The 14,734-nt window shown below is 38.5% G+C and overlaps 1 protein-coding gene and 1 pseudogene across 1 annotated transcript in view; one reads left to right on the top strand and one right to left on the bottom strand.

The window, feature by feature from the left end:
* Positions 1-200: 200 nt before the first annotated feature.
* CIAO2A (cytosolic iron-sulfur assembly component 2A) overlaps positions 201-14,734 on the bottom strand; it is a 16,193-nt gene continuing 1,659 nt past the window's right edge. Inside the window, exons 2-5 of the mRNA XM_019633781.1 lie at positions 11,148-11,312; positions 5,733-5,782; positions 2,828-2,873; positions 201-675 (exon numbers count right to left, since the gene is read on the bottom strand). Of these exons, the coding sequence (XP_019489326.1) occupies positions 578-675; positions 2,828-2,873; positions 5,733-5,782; positions 11,148-11,312 (359 nt within the window). The 3' untranslated portion in view covers positions 201-577. The remainder of the gene's footprint in view (positions 676-2,827; positions 2,874-5,732; positions 5,783-11,147; positions 11,313-14,734) is intronic.
* LOC109377439 (ubiquitin-like) lies at positions 11,976-12,368 on the top strand (annotated as a pseudogene).

Here is a 14,734-nt window from a genome sequence, read left to right on the forward strand (position 1 = left end):
GCCCTCTGCACATTTGTTCCTCATCTATAAATGGGTCCAGGACTCTCCTTGAAGGAAGGCAGGGCCTACGGCTAATCTTAAGGGTTTTTTTGGTTCTCAGATCTCCGATTCTAAATAATCAGAAAATAAAGTTTTGGAAATATATTTTAGAGTTGACATTTACACTGAAATTTACAATTCAATAAAAACACTCTAAGGTGTGTCATTATAAGAATCATCTCTGTTTTATTTATTTTACAGAGTAATGATTTAAATTGAATACATTTGGGCACAGTAAATATTTGACATGAAAAGTAGTTGTATCAGAATGGGCATCAGAAAAATAGCAACTCATCTTACACATAACAACTAGAAAATATTTTCCTGTCTGATCATTTAAGTGTTAAAATCCTGAGAATGTTATACACTGAACAATCTAGGTACTACCTTATAATTAAATCTTGTTTGGAAATCATCCTTTAAAAAAATGCTTTGAGGTACAAATCACCTATGTATTAAACATGAGTCTTTCATATTTTATAAAGAGCTTAAACAAATATATAAAACAATTACAGTTCAGTGGCTCTTAAAACAGCTATTAGTCAGGTTCAAGGACACATTGTTCCACAATTTCCCGTAAGTTGGGGTTCTCCATTGCAGCTGCCACTCGCTCTTTGTCATTTATCTGCTTGTTGACTGCAAAACACACAGAAAAAACTTAGCAAAAAAACTGTGTCAGTATATGGTGACAGACACTATTTTTATTAGCCTGTTAAAACAGAAAATTTAACTCATTGAGAACTTAGTTTTGGCTAATTATTCATAAGTTCTGAAAGGGAGGCTTATCAAGAAAAATATTCCCTATAATCCTACTACTCTACCACAACTATTTTCATTTCTTTCTTTCCAGTCTTTGTCCACATACATATTGCCATATAGTTACATTCAGATTAAATACAATTTTGAAAACTGCTCTTTTTTCCCCTTAAGCCTATGTTTTAAACAATAGGGTTATTTATAATATCACAGCAAAAATTATAAGTGTTCTGAATTAATTATGAAGACTATGCTACAGTGAGCACCTTTAAACATATAGCCTTCTTTTGGAAAGATTCTTAAAAGTGGGATTATTAGATCAGAGGGTATCTTTATGGTTTGATTCATATCATTGAGTAACTTCTTAATATTTTTTATGAATGTATATTCTCAACAGCAATACATGAGCAATCAGTTTGTCAAAAATACCCAGTATTATTAATAGAAACAAATACACACACACACACACACACACACACACACACACACACACCAGGAAATGGAAAATGGCTCCAATTATTGTTGTAACTTGCAATTCATTTATAGTGAGATAACATTTTCCCATGTTTATTTATTCTTGTGTGAATTTTCTGTTGTCTCTTTCTATTAATCTACTGGGTCTTTTTTAAAAAAAAACACAGTTTGCATGAATCTTCACATAAAGGTATTGGCCCATATCTGTTGCCTATAATTTGCTAAAAGCACTCCTGATGGAAAAGTTCAAAAGAGAGATGTCCATGTTTTTAATGTGGACTAACTTTTCTGGGATCCTGCTAAATGTCACATGTAGAAAACATATATATTCCTATGTAAACAATTTTAATTCTTTGTTTCTTCCTCCTACACAAGGGCAAGAATGTACCTCAAAGGTCAAATTGCCTACACATAGAAAGCACTCAATAAATACTTAGTAAATGAAAAATCCAGAATGATAAGGCTTAATACTATGGTGTTATAAAATCCCATAACTAAGAGGAGCTTCAAAAATATAACCAGAGTGGATTTAGGGTGCCTAAACTCTTGTATTCTTTAATAAATTAAGAGGTAGAAGCCATCAGTTTATGAGATTTGAGTAAACTTAGCCCATGAGGAGTAAAATAATGTACATATTGGGAACTGTGAAAATAGGACATGATTTTAGTAGTTTATAGTACAAGACAATACTTAAAAAGTTTTCTGGATGGACTGTTCCTCTGAAAGCAGGGGCTTCCCTCTCTGCAGCTCTCTTCTGTGTTTGTGTTTTCGTGCATCTCTTCGTTCGTGTGCTTTTCTGAGTCACTGTCTTCCTCTGTAGTACGTCTGTCTTATTGTTGCTCTTACTCTATCACTGTCCCTTTCCTCCCATCATCTGCTGTCTTTTTCCAAGTTCTCAATTTCCCTAGCAATGAAACCTAAGTACAACATGCACTTTAAATGTACAATATTTCTCATTATTTGCATTCTATCATTTGTAGATAAAATGCTATTGTTTTCAATGTAACACATAGGTTATATGAAACATTTTGTCTTTTGATTTTCCCAAACCCCACCCCTGCTAGTTTTAAGCAGCTTCTAATCGACTTCTCTCTGTAGGCCAGAGAGCTTCTCTATAAAAAAGGTTTCCCACTCCCATTTTCATACATGAACTCACAAAGACAACATCTACCCGAAGATTCCCTAAAGCTTTACTTGCTAGACCTTCAATTTCAATTTCAAGTACACAGCTCTCTATTCTACCACCAAGGAAAGGAATTGAGTCCTCTTTAGATCTTATAAATCAAAGTTCTTAGAGCTGGAAGTTCTTTATAGATGTGTAGCCACTGGCCAAAACCAGTCAATAGCTACAAATTCTAACTCTAATTCACCTAAAGTCCTACTGAAAAAATTACTTCCTTGAAATGTCTAGGTTTCCCCACCTCAAGGAAGAGCTAATAACTGATTTTGCACTTTTTTGCAAATGACCCAGTAGATACTTGGCTGGCAGAATAACCTTGTCTCCAAGATAAAGTACTATCTTAAGTTGTTTTTTAATAATAGTTCAAAATTCACTTACTGTCTTCCTCTGTTGAGTGGGTTCCTTCAGAAATGTAGATTTCCAACTAGAAAGAAAAAATATTAAAAGCAAAACATTTAGAGTATTCTAAGATGATGAGTGAGCTGAAATGTACAATGGACTCAAGAGCCTAGGGATGAAAGCCCATAGATCTTGCTTGTACCATCAAAGACATAGGGACAAATCCCTTTGATTCTTCTCTAAAAGTGCTGAAATGAGCAGCAGTTTTAATTTTGGTCACCTGGGAAATGTCCTACAAGAGGTATTCCAGTATTCTTTTATGAATACAAACTAATACAATTTTACACAAATGAGATCTCATACATGTTTTACTCATACATATCTCTCCCCTGTACTCTACCTCTTCCTCCCAAATCAGTTATCTAAATTTCCTCCCTGCCCCACCCCCAATTACTAAATAATTATTACTAAATAATCTAGTGCAGTCTCTTACATATTTTTCTCAATGCTCCCATCATATAACACAGATTTCACAGACACATACACCCCAAGATTAGGTGCCTATTTTACAAAAGTGGAATCACAGTGTAGTTTTCGGTGTCCTCTTCTCATTCACTTTTATCTTGATAAATTTATTCTCAAGTATAACATTGGTTAAGTTATCCCCTTGGCCCTGTAGCACACACTCCCTCAGATTAGCTACCCTCGAAGAACCAGAGCTTTTGAGAGAAACCTACAAAATTATTGCAAATCCTGTGGTAAATAAATCATTTTATATGATAAAGACATGTTTACGCTCCAGAGAACATTGGAGCATATGAACTAATTCTTATATACTTACTTACTACTGAGATAAATGTTTTCATGAGTGAAAAAATCAGAGCCTATTATGGCTAAAAGAGACCTTAGAGATCATCTAGTCCCATCTTTTTTAAAAGACAAAACACCACACAAATTCCCCTAGTGGCACAACACTAACTCTTATTCTAGACAACACAGTAAAGGTATATAAATTCACTCCATACTCATTTACTTTGGTTTAAAATTATGCATGACTCATTATTCTGAAAAATGGTAAATAAAGGGGAAGGGGCAAGCATTTACCCTGCTATTCCTATAAGAACTATGCCTCAGGGTAACCAAAGAGTTGGTTTGGTACCTTGCAGGCATAAAAGATGCCAAATTTGAGAGGTTTCTTATGGCCCTTTTAAGTGGCTGTTACTTGGTTTTAAGATTTTGTACATGAAAAATGCTCAGCATTATTAGCCATCAGGGAAATGCAAATCAAAACAACAATGAGATATCACTTCAAACCCACTAGGATGGCTACAATGAAAAAGATAGACAATAGTAAGTGTTGGCAAGGATGTAGAGAAATCAAAACTCATACATTGCTGATGAAAATGTAAAATGGTGGAGCAGCTGTGGAAAACAGTCTAGGAGTTCCTCAAAAAGTTAATATAGAGTTACCGTAGTATCCAACAATTTTACTCCTAGGTGAAAGAGAAATAAAAACACATGCCCTCACAAAAATTTGTATACAAATGTTCATAGCAGCATTATTCATAATCGATAAAAAGTGGAAAAAACCCAAATGTCTATCAACTGATAAATGTATAAATAAAATATGGTATATCCACACAATGGAAAGGAATGAAATACTTATACATGTTACAACATACATAAATTCTGAAAATATTATTCTAAGAGAAGTCAGTCTTAAAAGACTACAAATTGTACAGTTCCGTTTAAACAAAATATCCATTAGGAAGTACAAATTGAAAGTCATAAAACAGTAATGGGGATGTGAAATATAGTATGGGGAATATAGTCAATAATGTTGTAAAAACTGTATGGGGCCGGCCAAGTGGAGCGTTGGTTAAAAACTGGCTTGGGATGCCAGAGGGTCCCGGTTAGGATCCCACATATGAGGGCCAGTGACACTGCCCTCTACAGCTAAGATGCTGAACAACAGCTCGACCTGGAGCTGGGCTGCTGTGGGTCGCCAGCGATGGCGTAGGCTGCAGTCCCCTGCTGCAGTGGGTTGCCATAAGCTACCGTGTGTAGCCAGCAGCAAGCGTGAGCGGCCAGCAGCCACTGTGAGCGGCCGTCCAGAGGCCAGCGACTGATCTGCCTTGCCCAGGAAGAGCGCAATGATGGTGCCAGCTTGGGCCAGTGAAGCAACATCCTCCACAATTAGACTGAAGAACAAAACAACAGCAACTTGTCTGTTCCCCTTCCCCCAATTCCCCAGCGCTATTCCCCTCCCACAATTCCCCAATAAAATCTTTTTTAAAAAACCCAAAAAACAAAAGAAAACTATGTATGGTGTCAGATGGGTACTAGACTTATGGAGGAATAACTTCATAAAGTATATAAATGCCAAACGACTGCGCTATACACTTGAAAGTAATATAAAATAATACTGAATGTCAATTATAATTAAAAGCATATATATATATGTGTGTATATATATATATATAGTCACGATCCCATGACTACGCTCTAAAATACAGCATATGGAATATAGTCAATGGTATTATAATAGCTACATATGGTGTCAGATGGGTAGTAGACTTGTTGGGGTTATTACTTTGTGAGGTGTGTAAATGTTTAATCGTCATGTTGTTTTGTACACCTAAAACTAATTTTAAAACATAAAATAAAAAAAACATCCAGAATAGGCAAATCTATAGACAAAAAGTAGATCAGTGGTTGCCTAGGGATGAGAGAGTGTTTGGGAGAAATGGAGAGTGACTGCTATCCACATGGGGTTTCTCATTGGGATGATAAAAATATTCCAAAATTAATAGTAGTGATTTTGCACAATTTGGTGCATATACTGAAAACCATTAAATTGTATACTTTAAACAGGTGAATTGTATGATATGTGAATTACATCTCAATAAAACTGTTATAAAACAACAAAAAACATCTTCCTTACCTTATGTTTAAATGGTAAACACCGCTGAAGTTTTACTCTTAAGCATAGCCCTATGGAAGAAAAAAAAAGCTTCAATTATCCCTTCTTATTGGTTCTAGGCATCTCTATACAGCACAGTAGCTGAAAACAGCTTTAGCTCAATCCATTGAATGTCTCCTTTGAGCCTCACACCATGCTAGCAACTTTAATGTAGATAGAGTCTTACATATTCCTCATGATAATCCAGTGAGCTAGGTATTATCAACCCCACTCTACAAATTATGAAACAAAGTCACAATGTAACTTGCCCAAGGTCATTGAGCTAGTAACGGCAGAGTAAGGAATGAAACACAAGACTACTGCAAAGCCGAGGTCCTTTCTACTACATCAATTTGCCTTCAAGCAAAGGTAAATTCTTCATTAAACTTTACTGAATGTCCACAACAGGCCTGGCCATGCAAAAATTTAAAACCAAGTAAGAGCCACTTAAAAAGGACCAAAGACTGGCTGAGTGGCACATTGGTTAACAGTTGGCTTGGGACGCCAGCTCTGAGCAGCAGGGCCCCGGTTTGGATCCCACATGGGCCAGTGACGCTGTGCCCTCTACAGCTAAGATGGTGAACAACAGCTCGACCTGGAGCTGGGCTGCTGTAAGTCACGGGCGACAGTGTAGGCTGCAGTGAGCCGCCATGAGCAGCCGCCAAAAAGTCGGCAAGCGACTGCCTCAGTCAGGAAAAGCGCAATGATCACAATACCAACATGGGCCAGTGAAGCGACATCCTCCACAGCTAGACTGAAGAACAAAAGAACAGCAACTTGTCTGTTCCCCTCCCCCAATTCCCCAATAAAATCTTAAAAAAAAAAAGAGAGAGAGAGAAAGGCAGTATAGCATAACTGAAATACTTTGGGTTCAAAAGTGGCTTCACTACACACTAGTGTGTGACCCTGGGCAAGTTACTTAACCTTTCTGAGCTTCAGTTTCCTATCACACAGATACCTTGATTCCTTAATTAAATTAGTCTTTTTTTTTAGCTGAGCCGTCCTGCCACCTGTTGGCAGCTCAGCGGCAGCTCAGCTCGGGCCAGGACTCGAACAGCTGTTGCTCAGAGCTCACACTCTTGAGCGAGCTCTTAACCAACAGAGCCACTTTCAATAGAAATATGAAAATCTCGTCATATCGGTGCCATTTCCTTATTAATAGATACTGATATTATAGTTTCTTCCCGGTTTCATTATTGTAAATTTACCATAAATGTTTTGTACATGGAACTATTTTCTTCTATGGAATTATTTCCTTAATTCCTGGATCAAAGAGTAAAAACAAGTATTATAATAGTACCACTATACATAAGGTTGTTATGAGGAATAAATAAATTATTATGTAATGTACTCAAAACAGTACTTGGCATATAATAAGTATCCAATAAACATCAGCTATTGCTATTTTATCATTTTCATTTTATAGCCAGGAACCAAGATAAGTGATTTGTTCAATATCACATAGATAAAAAGTGGCAGAGCTGGGAGCTGAATCTAGACCTTCTCATTCCAAATCCTATGCCCTTCACATTGGACCACACCTGCCTTCAGCTATTCTTGTCTGAACTAAGTCAACACAAATGGCTATCAGCTGGTTTCTCTGCCTTATCCACTCATCCTCTTTACTCTTCCTTGTCTGTGTCACCAGGGTAACTGAGTAGGTGACAACCTAAGCAGTCAGGGTGGCACTATTACTCAGGTGCCTTTCCTTGCTTAGTGCTACTTGCCCATAGGAAATGCCTCCCAATACATCAACCAGAAAGAGGGCTCTCATCTTTGAGTTTTCCAATCATGTTGACTGAACACAATTACTATGGTACACTACTATACTACCATGTAAAAAGCCAAGGGTCTTAACTGAAGCCCATATCAAAAGGGCCAAAAAAAAAAGTGACAAAACTTTGTTCAAGTGTACAGATCTGAAACTTCAACCATAATCTAATTTTGGCACCGTTACATACATTTATTTTTATTTCATGTGCTCTCCAATCTCTGTCACATAAACAGGTTTTCAATAACTGCAACATAATATGCAAATTCAACTTATCATTCAAGCTTTTTCATACATTTCTCACACAGATACTTTGATTCCTTGATTAAATTCATCATTTTCAATAGAAATATGAAATCCCGTCATATTGGTGCCATTTCCTCATTGATGGATACTATACAGTAGTTTCTTCCAGGTTTCATTATTATAAATTTACCATAAACGTTTTACACATGCTATTTTCTTCTATGGAATTATTTCCTTAATTCCTCGGTCAAAGAGTAAAAACTTTTAAATAAGGATTTGCTAATATGCACTCACCCAAAGGCTTAAAAATATTTATACCAGGGCCGGCCGAGTGGCGCGTTGGTTAAGAGCTGGCTTGGGATGCCAGAGGGCCCCGGTTCGGATCCCACATATGAGGGCCAGTGACACTGCCCTCTACAGCTAAGATGCTGAACAACAGCTCAACCTGAAGCTGGGCTGCCGGGAGTCACCAGTGATGGCAGGTGCTGCAGCCCCTGCTGCAGTGGGTTGCCATGGGCTACCGTGTGTAGCCAGCAGCCAGTTTGAGCGGCCAGCAGCCACTGTGAGCAGCCATCCAGAAGCCGGTGACTGATCTGCCTCGCCTGGGAAGAGCGCAATGATGGTGCAACTTGGGCCAGTGAAGCAACGTCCTCCACAACTAGACTGAAGAACAAAAGGATAGCAACTTGTCTGTTCCTCTTCCCCCAATTCCCCAATAAAAATCTTAAAAAAATAAAAAATAAAAATATTTATACCATATGACCTAGTAATTCCACTTATAGGAATTTATCTTGAGACAATAGCTAGAGATAAAGTTGTTGATCACAGTATTATTTATAATTGTGGAAGACCAGCAGTAATCTAAATGGTTATAACAATTTTGCTGTATCGATGTGATTAGCTTGTAATCTATATGACTATATAATTAAAGAATAATATTTAATGAGAAATAAAAAAAACATTCTTCCTCTATTTCATGCTTTCTATTACTTAATCCTTACAACTCTATAGATACCCTACTATCTCTAATTTACAGATAAGGAAACTGAGGCTCAGAAAGGTTAAGTAACTTGCCCAAGACCATAAAATGGCAGGGCAGAGCTGGAATTTTAGCCAAGAGCACACAATCTTTTATGACAGCTTATTTTTATTTTCTTCTTTATACTTTTGTGGAGTTTCAATATTCTTGCCAATAAACATGTTACTTTTATGATTGAAAAAATACAAAATAAATTTTACTTTATGAAAAATCAATTTGCTATAGACTCTTAGGGTAGGCAATAGACCATCTATTTAAGGATTCTTATATATCAAAATATTTTAAGACACGCTTTCACATTAGGGTAGTTGCAGTATTTTTGATATCTGCTGATTCAGAAGTTGTTCGATGACAAAAAATAAATATGAACTCAACAATGCTTTCTCTAGCATCGGAGTTTTAATAACTACAATAGTATCCATGGATTAATGGACCCTCAAGATGTGGCCCATATTCTGGAAACCACTAAAAGAGGGATCCCAGGTCAACAAGTGAGAAAAGGAAGACAGAAATCACAACAATAGTGGGAGAATAATAAAATATTTGCCTTTTTTGGGCCAACTGAGTGGCGCGTTGCTTGAGTTGGCTTGGGACGCCAACTCTGAGCAGCAGGACCTGGGTTTGGATCCCATATGAGGGCCAGTGACACTGCCCTCTACAGCTAAGATGGTGAACAACAGCTCCACCTGGAGCTGGGCTGCCGTTGAGTCCTCAGCAACAGCGTAGAGTGCAGTGAGCTGCCGCCCAATGGCCAGCAAGCAACTGCCTCAGCCGGGAAGAGCGCAATGATAAAACCAACATGGGCCAGTGAAGCAACGTCCTCCACAACTAGACTGAAGAACAAAAGGACAGCAACCTGTCTGTTCCCTTTCCCTGATTCCCCAACGCTGTTCCCCTCCCCTAATTCCCCATAAAATCTTAAAAAAATAATAATAAAATAAAATAAAATATTTGCCTTTTCAAACCTTTTTATAAACTTGTCTATTTTAAAATAGGCAATGTATTCCCATGGTTCAAAAACTTAAAAAGATATACAGTAAACTGCCTCCTACCCTGTCCTCCATCGCACCAGTTCCCACTGCCACTAGTACTCATCCTCCATTTGAGTTACTCATTCTTTACATGTTCTTTATGTATATGCAGTCAAATACAAATGTATAGCTTTGCCTTTTTTTACATAGATGTAGCAATGTTATACTTGCTGTTATTTCCTAACAGTACGTTAAAGAGATCTTTCCATATTAGTACATGGAGAGCTTTTCCATTCCTTTTTATAGCTGCATAGCATTCCATTGCTAATATACACCATCACTGATACGTAATCAATCTCCTGCCAATGAACATTTGATTTGAAATAAACTGCCTTTATCTTCTTGATAACAAAGTATATAACAGATATACACCTACAGACATCGATTGTATATCTTACTGCTAACAATCCAAAATGGTAGGAATGCAGCCTCTCAAATAGAAAACTACCTCAAAAAATATCCTTCCACCAGGACTTGTGCCCATACTACAGATGCCAACAGAACAGCTAAAAAGAGGAGATGGTGATGGCAATAGTGCTAGTCTGCCAGCATCCATTCCAATCTCCAGAGCTGAGAAGATGGCCCACACCCACTCTCCATTAATTGTCCACCTAAGAGAAGCAGCATGGTGTAACTGAGGGAGAAACACATTTGGAGTCAGGAGACCTGGGTTTGAGCCTCAGCTTCAGTATTTCCTTGCAATGTGATTCTGAGCTTAATCTCTGCACCTCAGGTTCCTCAACTGTAAAATGAAGATAATACTAACCCTCTCATAGGCTACTTGTGAGGACTAAAGAAGATGAATGCAGTCGTCCCTCAGTATCAGCAGGGGGTTGGTTCCAGGACCCTCTGTAGACCAAAATCCATGGATGCTCAAGTCCCTTAACATCAGATAGCATGGTATCTGCATATAACCTATGCACATCCTCCCGTTTACTTTAAATCATCTTTAGATGACTTACAATACCTAATACAATGTAAACGCTATGTTTTAAATAGTAGGTATACTGTATTGTTTAGGGAATAATGACAAGAAAAAATGTGTGTACATGTTCAGTATAGACAGACACAACCATCTTAGACCTAACTATGCAGTACACTTCAGAACAATGTTGACTTTTCTTTCCCCAAATATTTTCGATCCCCAGTTGGTTGACTCCATGATGCAGAACCCATGAATACAGGACAAGTATACATGAAAATACGCTACAAACCACAAAGTGTGATACATGATGCTAATTGTAATTTTGGGTCAATATCAGCTGGAATAATTTAGAATTAAATAAATAGATGTAGATATAAAACCTTACCAATAAGAGTTGCCAAAGAGCAATGAGGTACTGTTGGTGTGAACCTGATAATAACCAAATAGTCCTCTTCATTTATCTCCTGAACCTCCACACAACTTTCCGTTACCACTTCCAGTTCTTCTAAAGTATTGGGCTTCTCTGGGTCCCGGATAGTTCGAATCAGATCTGAAAAAAATCACAGACAAGATATTACATGAAAACATGAAAATTCTAAATATGGATGATTTTGCCAGCCCTAATTCAAATATCTACTTCTTTTTGTTTAAGCAAATACTACAGCAACTTCCCCGATTTCTGACAAAAATTTCCACTACCAGTTTCCTTTTGAAAAAATTGTTTCTTGGACTGTTATTAGATCATATCCAGTTTCCTAGATCCAACATTGGAGGGAGACTATAAGAATGGGGAAAGTGTCACAGAAGCTCAAGAGGAAGAAATAAGTTTTAGCTTGGGAGAATGTGATATCAGGATTTATGGAAGTGGAATCTGAATCAAACCTTCAAAGACGGGTAACATTTCAGTACTTAACATTTAAGGTAAAAGAAAGTGAAGAACTAGAAGTTTAGTTTGCCTGGAACCCAGGATAAATGAAGACTATAAGAGTTTGGTCCAGACTACCAGGGAAGGATCTTTTACAGTCAGCTACAGGCAATAGGATGTCCTCAAGAGGTTTTGGAAAAGGAGTGACATGGATAACATTATACTGTCATCTGGTAACTCATCCACCAGCTGGTAGGCTTAGAACTAAAGAGCAGAGCCAGGAATACCAGCTCAAAAAGCTGGTATTTTCAACAAGACGGCAGAGCAGCCTCCCCATCAGACACAAAGATGCAGATCTTTGTGAAGACCCTGACAGCAAAACCATCACACTCCAGGTCGAGCCCAGTGACACAACTGAGAACGTCAAAGCTACAACCCAAGACAAGGAGGGCATTCCACGTGACCAGCGGTGTCTGATTTTTGCAGGCAAACAGCTGGAGGATGGCCACACTCTCTCAGACGGCCACACTCTCTCAGACTATAATATTCAGAAAGAGGCCACTCTGCACTTGGTGCTTTGTCTGCAGGGTGGTATCATTGAGCCTTCCCTCCACCAGTTTGCCCAAAACACTGTGACAAGATGATCTGCAGCAGTGTTACGCCCACCTGCATCTCTGTGCTGTCAACTGCCACAAGAAGTGTGGCCACACCAACAACTTATGTCCCAAGAAGGTCAAATAAGGCCCTTCCGTCACCTGCTCGGCCCATAGGCGGCCTCCTGCCCAAACCCCTTGGTCCTGGGGCTTCAATAAAGTTTCCCTTTCATTGACTGGAGCAGTAAAAAAAAAAAAAGCTGACTCTTTGGTAACAGAGAGGAGGGGACAGAGGAATAAGTAATTTCAGAGGCATAATCAACAGAATTTGACAACTGCTTAAATGCAGAAGACAAGGACGGGGAGAAAAGGAAAATGACTCAGATTCCAAGTTCCAAGTGTGTCTGGAAGAACAATGACAGAATGAAAAAACAAAAACAGAAGAGAACACAGGAATAAATTTGAGTGGGAGCTGGGGCAAATGGGTTCAATTTTATACGTGATGATTTTGCACTGTGGCATAAATGTTTAAACACACCAAGGCCAGAGTGGTTGCTGAACCCATGGGAGTCACAAAAAGGAATGAATAGAACAGTAGTTCTCAACCTTGGCTGAACAATGAAATCACCAAGGATCCCTTAAAACAAAAACTGATATCTGAGCCCTACCTCCAGAGGTACAGATTTAATTGATTTGAGTGTGGCCTGGGCATTACGACTTTAAGAAATTTCTCAGGTTATTCTTATGTGTAGCCTAGTTTGAGAATCACTAATGTAAAGGGAAAGAGACCCAAGGATCGATCTGTGGAAAGCACCTAATTTAGGGATCAGAAGGGGGAAAAACAAGAAGCAGAGAAGGGAAGACAGAGGTGGTCAACAACATCAAATGCTGCAGAAAAATTCAGGTTGACAAGAGCTACAACAGGTCTTTAACCTGTCACCCAGGAGGTCACCTGTAAGAAAGCAGTTTTGGTAGAAAGGTGAAGGGAGAAGCCAGCTTGCAGGAGTGGGAACTGAAAATGTAGTCCTTGGACTTTGTCAGGGATGGGAAGGGCAGAGAAAGGACAGTGGGTTTAGAAAAAGCTACAACGACAAGGATAAGGGAAACTTATGTTGTATAGCCCAAAGGAAACGAGCAAATAGAGAGACACAAAATGTAAGGAGAGGAGGAGGGGAGGCTGATAAAATAAGCAGAGGGAATGAGGTCAAGAATGCGGGAACCTGGGTTGGCCTTGGAGAGGCAAGATTTCCTTCTTGCTCTGATGTTGTAGAAAAAGATGAAAAAGGGGAATGATAGAGAAATGGTGAAGTAGAAAGGAGAGAAGCAGAGGGAGTTCACACAGGATGGGCTCAATGTTCTCATGCCTGAGATTTTGTTCTATTATTTATAGCACCCCTTCAATCAGCAATGTAGCTTGGAAAAACAAATCAATCAAATGTATTTTCTCTCCAGCAACTCCTGGGTTTATCACTTGATTAGAAACATAATTTGAAAATCAAGGCAGGAAAAAGAGGACGTAACTTCTCCTTCACAAGGCTGTGTCATCATGGAGTTCAGGGAAACAGGGTTTGTTGAAAAGGAATTTGCTGCCCCTCATCCTAGGCTTTTCCCTGTAAGGCTCATTTATACAGCCTGCATTATATTCTTTACATGCTATTTAACCCAGAAAAACCTCACCCATTATTAAACTTCTCTAGTTTTCTAGTGATTTGAGATTTGGCTTTTAGAAAGAAAGCAATGTTGCTGTTGCTCTCCTCATATTACTCCCCTGAATAAAATTCTTCTGTGGCTCAGCACTGATATTAAATTCTTCATTTATATTTAAACCTTCAGTATCCAGTTCCAGCCTGCTTTCTAAAAACAATTTTTCACCATACCACTTTTAACCACAAACCATATCCTGTAGCCCTGTCTGCCATTCCCTAAACATGCTATTTTCTCGTTTCCATACTTTGCTCGTTTTCTCTCTAGTATGCCCTATGTGTCCAGATCCTACTAATTCTTCAAAGCCCAACTCAAGAGATTCCTTCTCCTTAAAAGTCTTTCCAGATCCCCCAATTTGAATTTGTATCTCTCCTTCCTCTGAATTTCTGTATCTTTCAAGTCTGCGGGCTTCTACCGCATAAAGAAATGTTATATATTTGTACATATAGGTTCCCCTTGATGTAATTTTAAAGACAAGAATCATCTCTCTTCCAAAGTTGTATCCCCAGTGCCCTGCTGTCACTAGATGCTGTAGATAGAGGTCTAACAGAACAGGAATGCGTCCACCTGCTTCGTGGAGATCATTCCACTCATAACAATGATCTGGCTGGGGTTAAGTCCTGCCTCTAGCAAGAGAGGTCAACTACATCTGCTCCAAAGGTCTTTTCCATCCCTGGCTTCCTTCTCTTGGCCTATCATCCTTACCTGTATTATAGCTGTATTCTTTTTTTTTTTTTTTTTAATTGGGTAATTGGGGGGATGGGAACAGTACTGGGGAATTGGGGGAAGGGGAACAGACAAGTTGCTGTC

The sequence above is a fragment of the Hipposideros armiger genome, unplaced genomic scaffold, assembly GCF_001890085.2.
Source record: "Hipposideros armiger isolate ML-2016 unplaced genomic scaffold, ASM189008v1 scaffold_1404, whole genome shotgun sequence".
NCBI lineage: Eukaryota > Metazoa > Chordata > Mammalia > Chiroptera > Hipposideridae > Hipposideros > Hipposideros armiger.